Here is an 18990-nt window from a genome sequence, read left to right on the forward strand (position 1 = left end):
TTAGCAAAAATCAATAAAAAATAAAGAATGCGGTCTTTTTTACCCACTTTATTAAAAAACTTTTTAGTCATCACGGCACGGCCTGTAAACTAAAAACATGGGGGGCTAATGGGTCCTGCGACATACACTTAAGAATTCACGGCCAAAAAAAAAGAAAAAAAAATATAATAAATATAAAAAAAGTAAAAACCTTAAGCTCCCCACTTCTGGGATGAGGCTTAGGTCGACCTAACTCGGCGAGCTCGGTCTCTCACCAGAGCAAGCTCAACGAGGCCGGCATCGAGTCGAGCTTGCTCCTCGAATCCAATTCGCTCCTCGAGTCGAGCTCGCTCCTCAAGCCCAATTCGCTCCTCGAGTCGAGCTCGCTCCTCAAGTCGAGCTCGCTCCTTGAGTCCAGTTCGCTCCTCGAGTCGAGCTCGCTCCTCGAGACGAGCTCCGAGTCCGCAAAGCCGACTGGCACTCCTCGCGCCAAACCTACACATCTCAGGGAGTCGAGCTCGCTCCTCGAGTCGAGCTCGCTACTCGAATCCAATTCGCTCCTCGAGTCGAGCTCGCTCCTTGAGTCCAGTTCGTCTCCTCGAATCGAGCTCGCACCTCGAGACGAGCTCCGAGCCCGCGAGTCGACTGGTACTCCCCGCACCGAATCTACGCGTCTCCTCGAGTCGAGCTTGCTCTTCGAGTCGAGCTCCGAGTCTACGAGTTGACTGATACTCCTCGTGCCGACTCTTCAAAAAAAAAGAGAGGAAGAAAAACCTTGAAGCCCCCCACTCATGGGATACAGAGGCTTGAGAAGCTCGAACCCCTACGGCTTGTCGAGCATATGGGTCCGAAAAAAGACGCTGTCTTAACCCGGCGCAACTCATAAGCTCGGGTGCTTAACAGCACGAGCTCAAAGACGCCGGCATGACCCGGCGCAACACATAAGCTCGGTCGCTCCACAGCACGAGCTCAAAGACGCCGGCCTAACCCGGCGCAATACATAAGCTCGGTCGCTCAACAGCACGAGCTCAAAGACGCCGGCCTAACCTGGCGCAACACATAAGCTCGGTCGCTCAACAGCACGAGCTCGAAGACGCCGGCCCAGCCTGGCGCAACAAATGAGGTTCGGTCGCTCAACAGCACGAACACTTCTACCCCAGGCCTAAAGTCCCCTACGGGGAAAAAGACTTAGGAAGCTCGGACCCCGACGGCCTTTCGTGCATACAGGTTCGGGTAAAACGTCGGCCTTCCCGGCGTGCCGTAAGATGCGTAAAGGCGCACTTGAAAGACGTCTCCCGGGAAGCATGTCCCGCGCGCCCTGCGCCCTCCTGGGCATGAAGCCTCGCGCGCCACGCTCACTGGCCACCCGGTGGGCCTCAATTGGTCGGCCCAAGGCCTCCCTCCAACACTATAAATACCCCCCCTTTTGGGGAGGGGTAGAGATCGACAATCCGAATCTTACACAATTCCTTCTTGGAACATTTCTCTTCTTTTGAGAATTCTTTCGTGCTCTTGTGAAATTCCAAGAGCGCGCAATCCTCCTCCCTCGGCTCAGAAAGTCAAGGACCCCCCTCCACGAGAGGGAGCGCGCTCCTCTTCTGCAACCCGAGCCCCTGCAGTACATACTGCTCTCCTGCTTCTTGTCCCTTTAGCTAGAACTCCGAGCTACGAGGCAAGCGACCCCTCTAAAGTCTTCGAGCCCAAGATAGCCTCCCCACACAAATTGAACTACGTTCTGACCTGATCCCGACTAAAGGGTACGTAGGCAGCCAACCTTTGGCACGGTCACACCCCCCAAAAACACACCTTAGGGTCTGGAGGGTGCAGCTCGGTCTACGAGCTCCCAGCTTTGGCCCGGGCGCGGTCACTTGGTCCGGCCTTGGATCGAACCGACCGAGGTATTTAATCGTTGTTCAATTTCGTGCGACAACACACTGCGACTCGCAGTTGATCGTAAACCAGGTAAAAGGAGATTACACCCCCAAGGAACCTAACATGGTTGCGTACCTGGCTAAGACAAACTCCAAACTCGATGCCTTCTCTTGGTTCGAGATTCACCAAGTCCCAAGAGAACAAAATTTAGAGGCTGACGCGCTTGCTCGCCTCAGATCTGGCATCGACGAAGACGGATTGGGGACCGTACCCATTGAATTTCTCCCACGGCCATCCGTCTCCCGAGACGAAGTCGGGACCATAGAGGTGGCATCTCAGCCCACTTGGATGGACTCAATTGTCGAGTTTCTGCGAAGAGGGGAACTCCCCGAAGACCGCAAGGAAGCCGATAAGCTGAGGACCTTAGCATCCAAATACACGCTCCGTCAGGGCAGACTCTATAAGCGCGGTTACTCAACGCCGCTGCTCCGATACCTTGATAGCGTTGAGTCGACCAAGGTCCTCCGCGAAATTCATGAGGGCATCTGTGGGAACCACGCCGCTGGAACTTCCCTCGCGCTCAAAGCGCTTAAGCAAGGCTATTTCTGGCCCACCATGAAGCGAGATGCTTGCGACTGGGCAAGGCGTTGCGATAAATGCCAGCGCTTCGCGAAAATTCCGCGATAGCCCCCGACCCCATTAAGCAGCATCGTTATCCCACGTCCCTTTGCTAAGTGGGGCGTGGACATCATTGGTAAGCTCCCTAGAGCACCAAGGCAATACGAGTATGCCATCATCGCCATTGACTACTTCACTAAGTGGGTAGAGGCCGAGCCGCTCGCCAGAATAACTGAAGCAAACACGACAAACTTCATCTGGAAAAGCATCATATGCAGGCACGGTATCCCCGCCTTGATTGGGACCGACAACGGAGCACAATTCGACAACGCGCGAGTAAGAGATATCTGTGATCAACTGAAGATCAGCAAGACCTTCTCCTCGCCGCGTCATCCTCAGGCCAACGGCCAGGTCGAAGCAGTCAACAAGACTATCAAGAGCAACCTTAAAAAGAAGCTCGAAGACAAGAAAGGCGCCTAGGCCGAGGAATTGCCGTTCGTCCTATGGGCTAACAGGACGACCGCGCGAAACGCCATTCTCCCTTGCATATGGGGTCGAGGCCGTGGTTCCGATCGAAACCGAGATACCCACGTTCCGAGTCGACATGTTCGACAAAGCGAACAACGACGAGGCCATGCGCCTTGAGTTGGACCTGATCGATAAAAAGAGGGCGGAAGCATTCAGACGCCTCGCCGCACAGAAGCGCAAGGTCGAAAGATACTACAACTCCAAGATCAAAAGGCGAACCTTTGCCGTCGGAAGCCTCGTACTCAGACGAGTGTTCCAGAACACACAAGTCCAAGGCGCCGGCGTCCTAAGCCCGAACTGGGAAGGTCCTTATAGAGTCCGCAAAGTCATTCACGACGGGACATACTACATCGAGCACACGGACGGAACTCCGATTCGCCACCCATGGAACGCGGAGCACTTGAGGCAGTACTACCAGTAGCTAGCGTTCCCCGCATTTTTATCGCTTTTATTCCCTATTTTCAATAAGGCCTACGAGCCAATGTTTTAGGATTTTAAATTTCTCGCAAGTTTTTCGCAAAAGTAATAAAAATCGAGTTTTCCGTTTCAAATTCCGTTTTGTGCAAGTTTTCTGGTTATCAAAAATTAACTTATAACCCAAAAACTTGGGGGGGCTAGCTATGGTAAGGAAACTCTCAAAATAACACGCTCCACCAAAAAAAAAACGTAAGACGCCTACATGGCGCAACCAAAGATGCCTACATGGCGCACGTAAGACGCCTACATGGCGCAACCAAAAATGCCTACATGGCGCACGTAAGACGCCTACATGGCATAACCAAAAACGCCTACATGGCGCACGTAAGACGCCTACATGGCGCAACCAAAAACGCCTAAATGGCGCATGTAAGACGCCTACATGGCGCAACCAAAGACGCCTACATGGCGCACGTAAGACGCCTACATGGCGCAACCGAAGACGCCTTCATGGCGCACGTAAGATGCCTATATGGCACAACCGAAGACGCCTACATGGTGCACGTAAGACGCCTACATGGCACAACCAAAGACGCCTACATGGCGCACGTAAGACGCCTACATGGCGCAACCAAAGATGCCTACATGGCGCACGTAAGACGCCTACATGGCGCAACCAAAGACGCCGACATGGCGCACTTAAGACACCTACATGGTGCACCTAAGACGCCTACATGGCGCAACCTAAGACGCCTACATGGCGTAACTAAGACGCCTACATGGCGCAACCTAAGATGCCTACATGGCGCACTTAAGACGCCTACATGGCGCACCTAAGACGCCTACGTGGCGCACCTAAGATGCCTACATGGCGCAACCAGGACGCCTACCTGGCGCGACCTAAGACATCTACGTGGCACAATCCGGCACACGCAAGGCACCCACGTAACATGGCTAACTCGCAGTTGAAAAAACTCACAGAGCGCAAACCATCCATGTGAATGGTGCGTCTGAAAAGGTATCCTGCTGAGGTAAAAGAATTAGCAAGACAGTTGACACAAAACTTGCTTATCAAAACATGCCATGACGAACGAATGAGCAAAAACGTTCATAAAATAAATAACTTCTCATAAAAGAAAGGGGCAACTGCCTCAAAGTCCTAGAAAGTATGCGCTAAGACAAGTGCGCTAAAGGGAAAAAATCCTAGTAAGCCAGCGCTAAAACAAGTGCGCTGAAGGGAAAAACCTAAAAGAAAGCATGCGCTAAACATTTGCGTGAGAAAAATAAAGAAAAAATGTCACTCGGCGGGAACAACGAGTCGAAGAAGTGGAAGGTGACCCCCTGAGAAACATTCTCGGTAGCTGTGGCGTCCCGACACTCCACCGCCACCGCGTGTCTTGCCTCCTCGAATCCGACATCAAAGTCGTCTTGAAGGTCGGACGCGAGGTCTTCAGCCGCGGCCTTCTCCGCGGTGACCCGAACCACCTCATCCGCCAAGGAGTCACGCTCGCGCTCCGCTCGAACACGGGCAGCCTCGCTCAATGTAAGTTGGCCCTGGAGAATGCCAACTTCTTCTGTGCGCGATTCCAACTGGCGTCGAAGGTCCCGCCCCTCGCTCCGGAAGACCTCCGTCGATCGAGTCGTCACTTCGAGAGCTTGACGTTCCGTCGTTAGCTCCTCAGCCATCTTCGCCACCGCCGCCTGAGCATGGTCGCACTTGCCGCGGGTAACTCCCAATTCCACGCGAGCTTCTTGAAGCTGCTCACGGAGACTCGCAAACTCCGCCTTTGAGTGAGAACCTCGCTCGGCGTGGGCCAGCTGAGACTTCGCTTGAGCAAGCTCCTCCTGGGCACGGCTCACCCGCCTGATGAGGTCGTGAAGGATCTTCTCGCCCCGGGTCGCTTGAGCAAGCACATGAGAAGGCAAAAAGACCATTCACCAAAAGATAGGTTCCTAACAAACAAATCAAGAGAAACTTACTCTCTGTGCATCAGAAACGCCGTGACGGAAGAAATCCACGTCGCTGCTAGCCACGACGCTCTTCCACATCTTCATCGAGGATTGAGAGAGACCCAGGGAACATTCCCCCCTAACCTCCGTGGCCTCCACGTCGACCATCGAGTTCACACGCTTGGAGTCCGAGGACGTGTCTGTTAGAGCCGAGGAGGAGGGTCGCTTCAAAGAAGCGCGAGGACCACTCTCCGTCCGATGATCGGTATCGGGTTTCTCCCGACCGTTCCGCGCAGCAATCCGACAACGGATCGCCGCCAACGAGTTCGGGTCTCGAGAAGCCTTCGCCAAACGCGCTCGAGCCCTCGCCCTAGCCGAAGAGACTACAAAAGCAACAAAGTCAAAACCCTAAGCTAAGAACAAAAACGAAAAGTGCGCAACGTCGACATACCTTGAAGACCGCCGCTCGAGAGAGATGATGCGGCACTGGGAGCACTCTCGGTCCGCTGACTGTTTCCTCGGCTAGGTGGAAACGGCGGGAATCACCGGGTGGAAGCCATCAGGTCAGGGGAACGAAATCGTTCGATGGCCTTCCGAGCCTCCGACATTCCCCGGATCTCCTTCACGAAGTCGAGGTCATCGGCCCCCGCGTCAGCAGAAAACTCGGTCAAGGGGCCAAACCGGAGCGGCGCGTCGCCAAAGGCCTCCACCGAGACCCACACCCATGGTCGTCGGTTATACTTCTCTGAATCCATGATCAGCTTAGTGTTTCGGCGATCGCGGGCCATGAAGAAACTGGGCTGCCCGGGCGCAGGGAAGATCGCGATGAGATTACGAAAGTCGCTCACAGTCATCACCCGCTCAGTCTGGCAATGCCACTCCATGAGGGTCCAAGTCAGACTGCGGTACGCCGAGGCAGGCTTTGTCGCGAACCCCCTCGCCAACCAAGTTGATAACGAGGCGAGGGGCAGGTCCCCCGGACGTGGGATGATCAATCTCCCCACCTGTGTCGCGCCCAGCCGGCGCGCACTCTTCTTGAGGCTGATCAACAGGCGCGGTCACGCCCAGCTCGCCTTCCTTGAGCCACTGCTCTACTCCGCTTGGATTCTCTTCCACGTACAGCGGAACTTCCCCTAATCCCGCGAAGAGATCATCCTCTGCATGTTCAGAACCCTGAAACAAGAGAGAGAAATCAATCTCAGGACTCTCAGTTGAGAAAAGGGGAGGGACACCCATAATGCAAGCGTAAAAAAGAAAAAAAAAAGAAGCAAGCGTAGAGAAAGAGAGAAAAAATAAAGTGGAGGAATAAGAGAGATGGGGGGTCTATTTATAGACTCCTGGGGGGGTAGGAGTCGAAATCCTACTCCCACAAGGAGAAAAAACGGAGAAAAACTCCAAAAAGTCGGAGTTCCCCCGCGCAAGGCGAACTACCCCCGCGCACAGGGCGCGCCGCGCGCCAAGCCCACGCGCCGCGCGGGTCGCGCTGCACAAACCGCGCGCCGCGCGGCAGAAATTTTTTTTTTCCTTGGATGACGGGACTTGGAAAATATTTTCCTCAAACACCCAACTAGAAGGACAAAAAGTTCATCGCTGGGAACCTCCCGAGTGACGAACTTGGGGGGCTAATGTTGTTGGTCGTTTTCGGAAAACCCGAGACACCGGAAAGGTACGTCGCTCAAAGGGCCGATGGTCAGGCCGGAGGTCCTGAAGAGCAGCAAGCCTCCAAACCCTCGTCCAAACTCTTGACTCCTTGAGTCGAGCTTAGCCCCATGAGTTGAGACTGGAGTTGGTTCCTCAAGTCGAGCCTCGCTCTTCGAGTTGAGCCTTGAGTCGGTCTCCTCGAGTCGAGCTTCGCTCCTTGAGTTGAGCCTCAAGTCGGTCTCCTCGAGTCGAGCTTTGCCCTCGAGTCCTATCCGTCGAACAAACATTTTTTTCATAAACCCAAAATACCATGCCCACAATAGCTCAACGTGCCCGGAAGCGAGATGATCGCGAAAAGCCCGCAGAGACGAAGCCCAGCGCCAGCCGCGCCGGCAGGGTCGCGCGCCGCGCATTGAGCAGCGCTGCCCGCGCGCCGCGCATTGAGCAGCGCTGCCCGCGCGCCGCGGGTCACGCGCCACGCTCGGCCAAGGCTACGCCGCGCGCTGAGCGGCGCAGACCTTGCGCCGCGGGTCGCGCGCCGCGCGTTGTGCGCCGCTGCCTCTTGTGCGCCTCCTCTTGAAAAGGGGCGCGTTCCTAGTCCCACATGGACGCCAAAGGACCCCCTTAGGGTCCTCAAACACCTATATAAACCCCCTCCCATTGAGGGGAAAGTCATCTCTTCATCTCCTATCGACACGCTCGATTTCTCACTCTTCTCTGCTTCTCTTGATGCCATATTTGGCCTGAAGCATTCTCTCTAGTCCTTCTCCTGTTCTCTTAGGTTCCGAAGCTCTCACGGGAACTTCCCGGACGTCGCTCCCTCTGACCGAACGTTCTCCGGTGCTCAAGCACGCCCCTAGGGTTCTCGACTAGAGTTCCCTTCGCGCGCCTAAATACGCTACGCGTGCATTCGATCTCCGAGGTTCTGAGACACTGCCGAGGACTCCTTGCGCCCCGTCTCCTTCGTTGAGCACGTTTCTCCACCAAGGTTCTACACCTAATACTGCGTCTTTCACGCCTGAACTACGTTCTGACCTGATCCCACGCACGGGTACGTAGGCAACCGACATGCAAGGCACGGTCACTCCTCCTCCTCACCCCCTACCTCTCCCGACAGGCGGGATGATCAGAGAAAACCCTAGCTTGAGACTATCAAGTTCACATTCTTGGCCCTGGTGCGATCACTTGGTCCGGCCTTGGATCGAACCGCCCGAGGTTTTAAATAGTTATTCATTTTCGTGCGACAACACAAGCCACTCCTCGTGCCGACTCTACATTTCTCCTCGAGTTGAGTTCACTCCTCGAGTCGAGTACCGAGTCCACGAGTCGACAAGCTACTCCTCGTGCCGACTCTACATTTCTCCTCGAGTTGAGTTCATTCCTCGAGTCGAGTACCGAGTCCACGAGTCTATAAGCTACACCTCGTGCCGACTCTACATTTCTCCTCGAGTTGAGTTCACTCCTCGAGTCGACCACCGAGTCCACGAGTCGACAAGCTACTCCTCGTGCCGGCTCTATATTTCTCCTCGAGTTGAGTTCACTCCTCGAGTCGAGTACCGAGTCCACGAGTCGACAAGCCACTCCTCGTGCCGACTCTACATTTCTCCTCGAGTTGAGTTCACTCCTCGAGTCGAGTATCGAGTCCACGAGTCGACAAGCCACACCTCGTGCCGACTCTACATTTCTCCTCGAGTTGAGTTCACTCCTCGAGTCGAGTACCGAGTCCACGAGTTGACAAGCTAGTCCTCGTGCCGACTCTACATTTCTCCTCGAGTTGAGTTCACTCCTCGAGTTGAGTACCGAGTCCACAAGTCGACAAGCCACTCCTCGTGCCGACTCTACGTGCCTCCTCGAGTTGAGTTCACTCCTCGAGTCGAGTACCGAGTCCCAAGTCGACAAGCCACTCCTCGTGCCGACTCTACATTTCTCCTCGAGTTGAGTTCACTCCTCGAGTCGAGTACCGAGTCCACGAGTCGACTAGTTACTCCTCGTGCGGACTCTATATTTCTCCTCGAGTTGAGTTCACTCCTCGAGTCGAGCACCGAGTCCATGAGTCGACAAGCTACTCCTCGTGCCGACTCTACATTTCTCCTCGAGTTGAGTTCACTCCTCGAGTCGAGAACCGAGTCCACAAGTCGACAAGCTACTCCTCATGCCGACTCTACATTTCTCCTCGAGTTGAGTTCACTCCTCGAGTCGAGTAACGAGTCGACGAGTCGACAAGCCACTCCTCGTGCCGTCTCTACATTTCTCCTCGAGTTGAGTTCACTCCTCGAGTCGAGCACCGAGTCCACGAGTCGATAAGCTACTCCTCGTGCCGACTCTACATTTCTCCTCGAGTTGAGTTCACTCCTCGAGTCGAGCACCGAGTCCACGAGTCGACAAGCTACTCCTCGTTCCGACTCTACATTTCTCCTCGAGTTGAGTTCACTCCTCAAGTCGAGTACCGAGTCCACGAGTCGACAAGTTACTCCTCGTGCCGACTCTACATTTCTCCTCGAGTTGAGTTCACTCCTCGAGTCGAGCACCGACTCCACGAGTCGACAAGCTACTCCTCGTGCCGACTCTACATTTCTCCTCGAGTTGAGTTCACTCCTCAAGTCGAGAACCGAGTCCACGAGTCGACAAGCTACTCCTCGTACCGACTCTACATTTCTGCTCGAGTTGAGTTCACTCCTCGAGTCGAGCACCGAGTCCACGAGTCGACAAGCTACTCCTCGTGCCGACTCTACATTTTTCCTTGAGTTGAGTTCACTCCTCAAATCGAGTACCGAGTCCACGAGTCGACTGATAAGTCTTCGTGCTAGCTCTACACCTTACTGACCCTCGAGTCGACCTTACGCATAACTCCTCGAGTCGAGTCTATTCCTCAAGTCGAGTCCCAAAACCCACGAATCAACTTGAAAGTCCTCGTGTAAAAAACCTACAACTTCCTGAGTCACCAGTCAACGATAGACTCACAAGATTCGATGATAAATCTAAATGCTCTCAAGCAAGCGACAAAAATCGCCCCTAAACGATTATCCAGAATTCGCTCCACGACGCTCTCGAGAGAGAAAGAATGGGCTAATTGAGTCCCCAAGCGTGACGCGCGTGCCATGGCCTCGCATTCACAAGGGCACAAGACTCGACCCAAGAGACTCAACCCGAAAACGCGACCAGTGCACCAAGGTGCCACACTCGCCGGGGGATCAAGTCTTCACCTAACCCCATCTATAACACGACACGCGCACCCAAGGGTGCCACGCTCATGAGGTGGAATGGCCACACAAATGTGGCAGCTCTCGCCGCCCAGCTCGTGAGCCGAAAGTAAGCGAGTTACAAATGGGTTTCAAAGACTTGCGTCCGCCGGATGTATCTGGTTTAGCCAGAGTCCGCGGGAAACCTGGCCACGCAAATGTGGCATCCCGCTCGCCGCCCAGCTCGTGAGCCGAAAGGCAGCGAGTTACAAATGACTTTCAAAGGCTTGCGTCCGCCGGACGTATCTGGTCTAGCCAACGTCCACGGGAAACCTGGCCACGTAAATGTGGAACCGCGCTCGCCGCCCAGGTCGTGAGCCGAAAGGCAGCGAGTTACAAATGGGTTTCAAAGGCTTGCGTCCGCCAGACGTATCTGGTCTAGCGAGCATCCACGGGAAACCTGGCCACGGAAATATGGCACCGCGCTCGCCGCCCAGCTCGTGAGCCGAAAGGCAGCGAGTTACAAATGGGTTTCAAAGGACTGCGTCCGCCGGACGTATCTCGTCTAGCCAGCGTCCACGGGAAACCTGGCCACGCAAATGTAGCACCGCGCTCGCCGCCCAGCTCGTGAGCCGAAAGGGCATCGAGTTACAATTGGGTTTCAAAGGCTTGCGTCCGCCGGACGTATCTCGTCTAGCCAGCGTCCACGGGAAACCTGGCCACGAAAATGTGGCAACGCGCTCGCCGCCCAGCTCGTGAGCCGAAAGGCAGCGAGTCACAAATGGGTTTCAAAGGCTTACGTCCGCCGGACGTATCTTGTCTAGCCAGCGTCTGCGGGAAACCCGGTCACACGAACGTGACACCAGGGCCCCCTGAGGCCCGAGTCCCGCAAATCGATTACGCGTTCGCTGGTAAGTCGAGAAAATAAGACACGCACCGACAAAACCGTGCGAGTCGACTACGATAGTATGTCGAGAACATAGGACACCCATAAAGCCGTCCCTCGTGACACACAAAGGTCGTCCCCCGTGACGCACAAAGGCCGTCCCTCGTGACACACAAAGGCCGTCCCTTGTAACGCACCAGAGGCCGTGCCCCACGATGCGTTGAAAGCCCTTCTACGGCATGCTCGCAAACCTGAGAGCGTTCATCCCGCACCCGCATGAAAGCGTAGATTTTGAGTTTCCACTCGACTTACGCTCGACCGGAAACTCGGGGGGCTAATGTTATAGGTCCATCTCAGCCCGGTAGAGCAGCGACGGCCGCAATAGCGACCACCCCGGGACTCCCCAGCTCCATGGCCGACCTCCGGCCTCATGAGCTCGGCCTCCAGCTCCATGGCCGACCTCCGGCCTCATGAGCTCGGCCTCCAACTCCATGGCCGACCTCCGGCCTCATGAGCTCGGCCTCCAGCTCCATGGCCGACCTCCGGCCTCATGAGCTCGGCCTCCACCTCCATGGCCGACCTCCGGCCTGATGACCTCGGCCTCCAGCTTCAATGGCCGAGTGAAACCTTCAGCCGGCCAGGCTGTTCACTGGGCCAATGGCCGAGTGAAACTCTCAGCCGGCCAGGCTGTTCACTCGGCCAATGGTCGAGTGAAACTCTCAATTGGCCAGGGTGTTCACTCGGCCAATGGTTGAGTGAAATCCTCAGCCGGCCAGGCTGTTGACTCGGCCAGGCTGTTGACTCGGCCAATGGCCGAGTGAACCTTCGAGCAGTTCACTCAGCCAATGGCCGAGTGAACCTTTCAGTCAGCCATGCAGTACACTCGGCCATTGGCCGAGTGAACCTTCCAGCAGTTCACTAGGCCAATGGCCGAGTGAACCCCAGCCGGCCCCAAGCTTTTCACTCGGCCAATGGCCGAGTTAACCTCACCACCATGTTCACTCGGCCATTGGTCGACCCAACCATTCAATGGGTCAATGGCTGACTCAAGCTTGCTCACTCGGCCAAGGGGTCTTCAAACCACCCCTTGGCCGCCTATAAATACAAGGGTCCCTCCCTTGACCCAGGTAATCCAATTTTGAGTCCGGAAACGCTGTCGAACTCGTACTTCACTCGTTTCACTCATCTTTGGCCTCTCACCACCTCTAAAACCTCTATACTCCACCTCAATCCTACTAATGTTAAGAGTCAGACAGGTAAACAGAGGCACCCCCTCTGTTTTCCCTTCGTAGTTCACCTGTTCTTTACTCCTTTTCAGGTACTCTGACGAACTCAAGGGACATTCACAGCTAAGGGACGACTTGGGATACCAAGTCCGACACGCTCAAGCCCGAACGCGACCACTTGGTCCGGCCTTGGGTCGAACCGTTTGGGGCTTCTAAATACTTGTCCGAAAAACAGCGACAACATTGGTCGTGGCCGCGAATGGTGCGAGCTTGTCCTTTAGTTGATGACGTTCTCTCATGCCCGAGGTTTCTTAGACGTTGCCTATTGTGGGGCTTATTGTAGTGGTGATGACGTTCTCTTTCTTTTGACGAGTCGGGCGCTCAGTCGAGGTTGTCACCTTGCTAGCGCATGCCACGAACTCTTTGAGATTCCCGCCTCGAATCAGGGAGTTAATTTGCTTCCTAAGTTTGTAGCATTCAGTTGTCACGTGTTCGTGGTCTCGATTATATTCGCACTGTTTGCTCCTATCCCGCGTTGTGGGGTCCATCCTCATCGGAGGCGGAGATCCTAGCTTCTCTTTGTGTAAGCTAAGGATCCGATTGGGTGTTGTGTTGAGAGGGGTGAATGATTGCTTCGGGGTCGGGGAAGGAAGGTCATTAGGGACCTGACCATTTCTGCGCCTTTTCCTTCGCGAGCCGGGACCGAGGGCCGGTGCCATAAGTGTGGTGAGGCGCTTCTTGTTGGATTCTCGATTAACAACGTTAGGTGGTTGGTGTCCCAAGGTGACCTCTCTCGCGACCTCACGTCCGGCGTTGAGTTTTTCTCTCAAGTCGCTCCCACGATTCTCCCTCCGGGAGTTGAGGCGGTCTCTCAAGTCTCCACGGGCCGTTCCTATCACCCCTGGCAAGGGTATGTCATTCAAGAGATGTCCTCTACTGACGCCGTGACCATCGATGTCGTCATCTCTCCGGGGGTCTTGGACACAAATGGTGAGCTTGGAACGTTTCTTTTGTGACCTTGAGCTTGAAGTGGTCTCTCGAGGGTGTCCCCTCGAGAGGGCATGCATGCGTTCAATCAACGATTGATGTCTTGGGGAGGTCGCCTGAGGGTGTCCCCTTGAAGGCGTGCATGCGCATTCACTTTCGTGAGTTGCGCGGTCGAGGCTGGTCTCGTTGGTTTTTGATTTCGCCACATGGTTGGGGTCTTTCTCGTCGAGGCCGATGTCATCGACCATGTTGTAGCCGAGAAGGTCGGCGATGAGTGCGTCATTCACCCCAGGCCGCTCGAGCAGCTAAGAGAGTCTCCGGGCCGTGTCTTAACGGAGAGCGCCGTAGGCGTCGCCGGCAGGTTTGTGGATGGCTGGTTCGAGGGGTAGGCTCTCGTTATCACGAGGCCCTTGATCCCCAATCCGGCGTGCCAAACTTCCCAAGGTGGATCTCGAGCTAGTCGCTCGGTCGGCCGCGGAGGTGACAGACAATTGACTCATCTATCGAGAGTTTTGTCATCAAAGGTAGAAGAAGAGTAGAAGAGGGAATGCGTCGCCAAGGTTGGGAGATCCCCTCCTTCTAGCGCCAAAATGTTGTCGCTCGTTTTCGGACAACGATTTAGGAGCCCCAAACGGTTCGACCCAAGGCCGGACTAAGTGGTCACGTTCGGGCTCGATCGTGTCGAACTCGGTATCCCAAGTCTTCCCTTAGCTGTGAATGTCCCTTGGCGGAGTGGAGGTCGAGCCTTGGCCGAGTGGAGGTCTAGCCTTGGCCGAGTGGAAGTCGAGCCTCTTCAACCATCCGGGCACCGGCCGAGCCTTGGCCGAGTGGAGGTCGAGCCTCTTCAACCTCCCGGGCGCCGGCCGAGACTTGGCCGAGTGGAGGTCAAGCCTTGGCCGAGTGGAGGTGGAGCCTCTTCAACCTCCCGGGCGCCGGTCGAGCCTTGGCCAAGTGTAGGTCGAGCCGGCCGGGATTCGACAAGACAGGACTCGGCCGGCCGGGAGTCGACATGACGGGACTCTGCCGACCGAGAGTCGACTGGACGGGACTCGGCCAGCCGGGAGTCGACAGGAAGGGACTTGGCCAGCCAGGAGTCGACAAGAAGGGACTTGGCCGGCCGAGAGTAGGCCGGACGGGACATGGCTGGCCGGGAGTCGACCGGACGGGACTCGGCCGGCCGGGAGTCGACCGTATGAGACGTGGCCGGCCAGGAGTCGACCGGACGAAACTTGGCCGGTCGGGAGTGGACCGGACGGGACTTGGCCGGTCGGGAGTGGACCGGACGGGACTTGGCCGGCCGAGACGTGTTGTTACGGTTCTGCCCTTGTTTGTCTGGACTGGCCAATAATACAATGTTTCCACGTGGATCTCCGAACTGTGACGTCTATTGACATCTTTGCCCCTGTCGGTCGTCGACGGGCTGATCACATCACATATGTTCAAAATCTATATGCTCTTGAAAATTTGAGTGGGAGGTCTCCTTATAGACAAGCAAAAAAATAAAGATGTGTAATCTCAAACTTTCAAGTGTTCGAGTGAGTTGAAGTTTACACTTTCCTGATGCACTTTCCCGAATAGAAAATACGAAAATATCCGAGTATGTACCTTGTGCCTTTATGCACTAACACTGGTCTTCCTTAAACATGAAGATCTAGGATTCCTTTATAGGAGTCCACTCTATCGCTCTATAACTAGAAAATTTGTTTCTGAACTTATAAAGACGATGTACCAACTCCAAAAACTAAGTGGGAGGGTTATGCTTGTTGTTTGTAACCCACGATCCCCAACACTAATGAAAGAAGCAATTAACGTGAGACTATGAGTCAATCTTGTGGCCCTCTCTTCAATGGGAGTACTCTATGGCGTTTTTGCTTTGATCATTGCTCAATGAGCTACGTCCGAGAGTGAGATGATGAAGACAAGGCCTCCTCTTGGGGGATTGTTTTTTCAAAATTGATCTTTTGGACTAACTGGTTGGTTGCACACTTAGGCTCAATCCCTAGTAATCCTCCCTTGAGGCTCTGCGAAAGGATATAGGTGATCAAACCAATTTAAAAGGTGACTAGTCAAAATTGGTGTATTGACATCTTGACTAAGCATTAATGATGTGTCATTCAAGGATTAAAATTCCGGGGGAACCGGACGAGAACTGGTCCGGTTCCCCCTTTTGGAAGCTACCCGGCACCGGAACCACCAAAGTCGGAGTTTTCCGGTGGTTCCGGGGGAACCGGACCGGGATCCGGGTGGGAACTCGGTTCCCATTTCCCGGTCCGGTTTAGTTAAAAAAAACAAAAAACCGGGTATAAAAGGCCGGATCCCGTTTGGAAAATATCATTTGCTTCGGTTTTAGGTCAAACACTTCCCGACGCAGCTCAGCCCAATTTTTCCTAGTTCCCGGTCGGATCCCGCCAAACCGTCCTCTTCCCGACGCCAGCACAGACATTTCTCCCTATTTCCCGCCGGTTCCCGCCTTTCCCGGTGAGGTTCCCGTCCTTTTTGAGTTTTTTTATGATTTTGAGTTTAAATCTTGAAATTTGTTGATGATTCTTGAAGATTAACTATAAATTGATAGTTATGACTAGTTAGTGAGCATGAATGTAGTTTTTATTTAGAGTTTGTGTTGATGTTTGTAATTTTTTTGTATTTAGTGATTTAATCCGAATTATTTATTAATTTTGTGATTATTTAGTGATGATTAAGGTTATGTAAACTTGTTTATTGATTTATGAAGAAATTTTGTGACTTGTTTTTAATTTTAGAGTTTGTGGTGATGTTTATAATTTTTTTGGTAATTAATCCGAATTATTTAGTAATTTTGTGATTAGTTAGTGATGATTAAAGTTATGTAAACTTGTTTATTGATTTATGAAGAAATTTTGTGACTTGTTTTTAATTTTAGAGTTTGTGGTGATGTTTATAATTTTTTTGGTAATTAATCCGAATTATTTAGTAATTTTGTGATTAGTTAGTGATGATTAAAGTTATGTAAACTTGTTTATTGATTTATGAAGAAATTTTGTGACTTGTTTTTAATTTGAGAGTTTGTGGTGATGTTTATAATTTTTTTGGTAATTAATCCGAATTATTTAGTAATTTTGTGATTAATTAGTGATGATTAAGGTTATGTAAACTTGTTTATTGATTTAAGAAGAAATTTTGTGACTTGTTTTTCATTTTACAGTTTGTGTACATTACAAGTTGATAATTAGTTAGTGATATTGTGTAAATGTTATTTGTTCATTTGTAGATTACAAGTCGCAAGAATGTCGGCCCCCGACCCAGCTAGGAAGTATTGCACACCTATTTCCGAAAAAAGTAGCGGCCACCAGTGCATATTTTGCGAGCACATTATGGGAGGTGGCGGCATCACGAGAGTGAAAAACCACCTAGCCCATTTATACCCAACGAGGAGTGTCAAATTATGTGAGAAAGTCCTTCCTGAAGTGAGAGAAGAGATGCAAGCTTTACTTCAAGGCAATGTCGTAAAAAAGAAGAACAAAAAGTCGTTGGAATCTACGCTTCGCACGACATTGACTAAAAATGTTGGCGGGGAAGAATCAAACGAAGAAGCATACGAAGCGCAATTACGAGAAGTTATGAAGAGGACAAGACAAGAGGCGGCGTAGACGGAATGGGAGGCTCGGATGATGTCGGGGCCCGGCAGTGGTTCTACGGCTAAATCTCCACCAGCTGCTTCGTCATTATATAAGTCAGCGACTGCGAAGCAAACAAAAATTGATGAGATCGTGGATCCGAAGAAGAGAACGTGGCTCAGAAGACACATAACAAAATTCTTTGTTCACCAACATGTGCCGGCGAGTAAGGCCGCCTCGCATGAGTTCAAAAACATGATAGCGTCCGCTCAAGACCTAGGTAATCCTCAATTCGTGATAAGTAATTTTATTTTCATATTGTCGAAACGCATGTGTTCTTGAAACGTTAACATGATGTATATTGGCATATTGCAGGTCCAGGCGTTCCTATACCAACTCCGTATGAAATTCATATCAAATACCTCGATATGGAGGTTGCAGACTCGGAGAACTACCTTGACGAACAAAAGAAGCGGTGGGTAAAATACGGCTGCACCATACTCACTGATGGTTGGACGGGGCCGACCAGACTGAGCCTCATAAACATTATGGTTTATTGTGCTGGTGCAATGGTGTTCTTAAAGTCCGTTGATGCATCAAAGCATACGAAAACAGGGAAGTACATCTACGGAATACCGAGGTCAGCGCTCAAAGAAATCGGAAAACAGAATGTCGTCCAAGTTGTGACCGACAACGGTTCGAACTACAGGAGTGCCGGGTTGAAATTACAACGCAAGTACCATGTGTACTGGACACCTTGCGCCGCACATTGTCTAGATCTGATGTTGGAAGATATTGGGAAGAGAGATAGTGTTAAGCAAACTATCAAAACTGCGAGGGATGCGACTAAGTTCATCTACAACCACGGCACTATGTTGTCCAAGTTACGGGAGACATCCCCAGGTGAAATCATCCGTCCCGGCGCAACAAGATTTGCCACGAACTATCTAGCTCTCAGAAGTCTCCGAGAGAAGAGAGCTGCGTTGAGGACGACGTTCAGTAGTCAATGGTGGGATGATTCCACATTGAGTGCAACTCCTACAGGTACATCGATATCTGAGACATGTTTAAATCCCATATTCTGGCATTCAGTGGACGGAGTGTGTGCCATATTCGAGCCGATGTACACCACTCTTCGATTAGTGGACACTGAGGTGCATCCCACGATGGGATTACTATACTACGTCTTCCACTAGATGAAATAGAAGTTGGAAGCGATGAGTGGGAAGAAATGGGTTGTCGACATCGTGAACCACAGATGGAGTACTCAAATGGAACATCCACTACACATTGCAGCTGTTTTCGTAAATCCAAAGTTGCTGTTTAACCCGGATATCCACATGGACAATACCCACATGGTCGCTGTCACAAGGGTGTTCGACTTCTTGCATCCGGATCTTGATGGGTCAACTCTTGGGAGAGAGGTATAAAACTATAAATTGTTACAAGCTATATCACATTATGAATATATGAGTCTTATTTGATTTTCTAGTTACAGTTAATCGCATTTCGAGACGCTTGAGGGGACTTCTCACAACGAAGTGCTGTTTCGGCACGAGGCACCCTTTGTGCAAGTAAGCTTGTGAGATGAATTGTATGCATTAACTATGTCATGGAATGGTAAGAAATGACATGATATGAATTATATCACATTATTGAAGGTAAGTGGTGGGAGCTTTACGGAAATTGGACCCCGACTTTACAGACGTTTACCATTCGAATTTTGTCACAAACTTCATCCGCCTCCGCTTGTGAGAGGAATTGGAGTACATTTGCCCTCGTCCACACAAAACAAAGGAACCGTCTAGCGTACAGCAGACTCGAGAAGCTTGTTTTCTGCTCGTACAACATGAAGTTGCAGCTCCGTGACGGAACTCGGATTCACGACAACAACCTCAACCCTCTGGATCCTTTGGATATCATCGAACGAGCTTTCGAACGTTCGGGGAATGACAATGAGGGAGACGAGCTTTCGAACGTTCGGATTCACGACAACAACCTCAACCCTCTGGATCCTTTGGATATCAATCAGAACCCGGATCCAGCAGTAGCTGAAGCGGCTCGAGAGCATGGAGTTGATCCGGAGCGAGTGGTGAACGAGGACGTCCAACCTC

The 18990-nt window shown here is 52.4% G+C and overlaps 1 protein-coding gene across 1 annotated transcript; it reads left to right on the forward strand.

The window, feature by feature from the left end:
* The first annotated feature begins 16930 nt into the window (after window positions 1–16930).
* Window positions 16931–18072, forward strand: LOC149389966 (uncharacterized). The gene is made up of 3 exons (XM_089622778.1): window positions 16931–17156; window positions 17252–17920; window positions 17969–18072. Exons 1-3 carry the CDS (start codon window positions 16931–16933, stop codon window positions 18070–18072), a joined length of 999 nt encoding a protein of 332 aa, XP_089478904.1.
* Window positions 18073–18990: the final 918 nt, after the last annotated feature.

This window comes from Urtica dioica, chromosome 8 (assembly GCF_054948205.1).
Source record: "Urtica dioica subsp. dioica isolate 48M chromosome 8, U.dioica_male_clone48M_v1_H2, whole genome shotgun sequence".
Classification (NCBI taxonomy): Eukaryota; Viridiplantae; Streptophyta; class Magnoliopsida; order Rosales; family Urticaceae; genus Urtica; species Urtica dioica.

What these genes read in the sequence shown, in the direction of transcription:
- LOC149389966 (XM_089622778.1), top strand. Translation starts at nt 16,931, where the DNA reads ATGTCGGGGCCCGGCAGTGGTTCTACGGCTAAATCTCCACCAGCTGCT. An exon ending in AGCGTCCGCTCAAGACCTAG is followed by an intron (nt 17,157 to 17,251) that starts GTAATCCTCAAT and finishes GGCATATTGCAG; the next exon opens with GTCCAGGCGTTCCTATACCA. An exon ending in ATTGAGTGCAACTCCTACAG is followed by an intron (nt 17,921 to 17,968) that starts GTACATCGATAT and finishes TCTGGCATTCAG; the next exon opens with TGGACGGAGTGTGTGCCATA.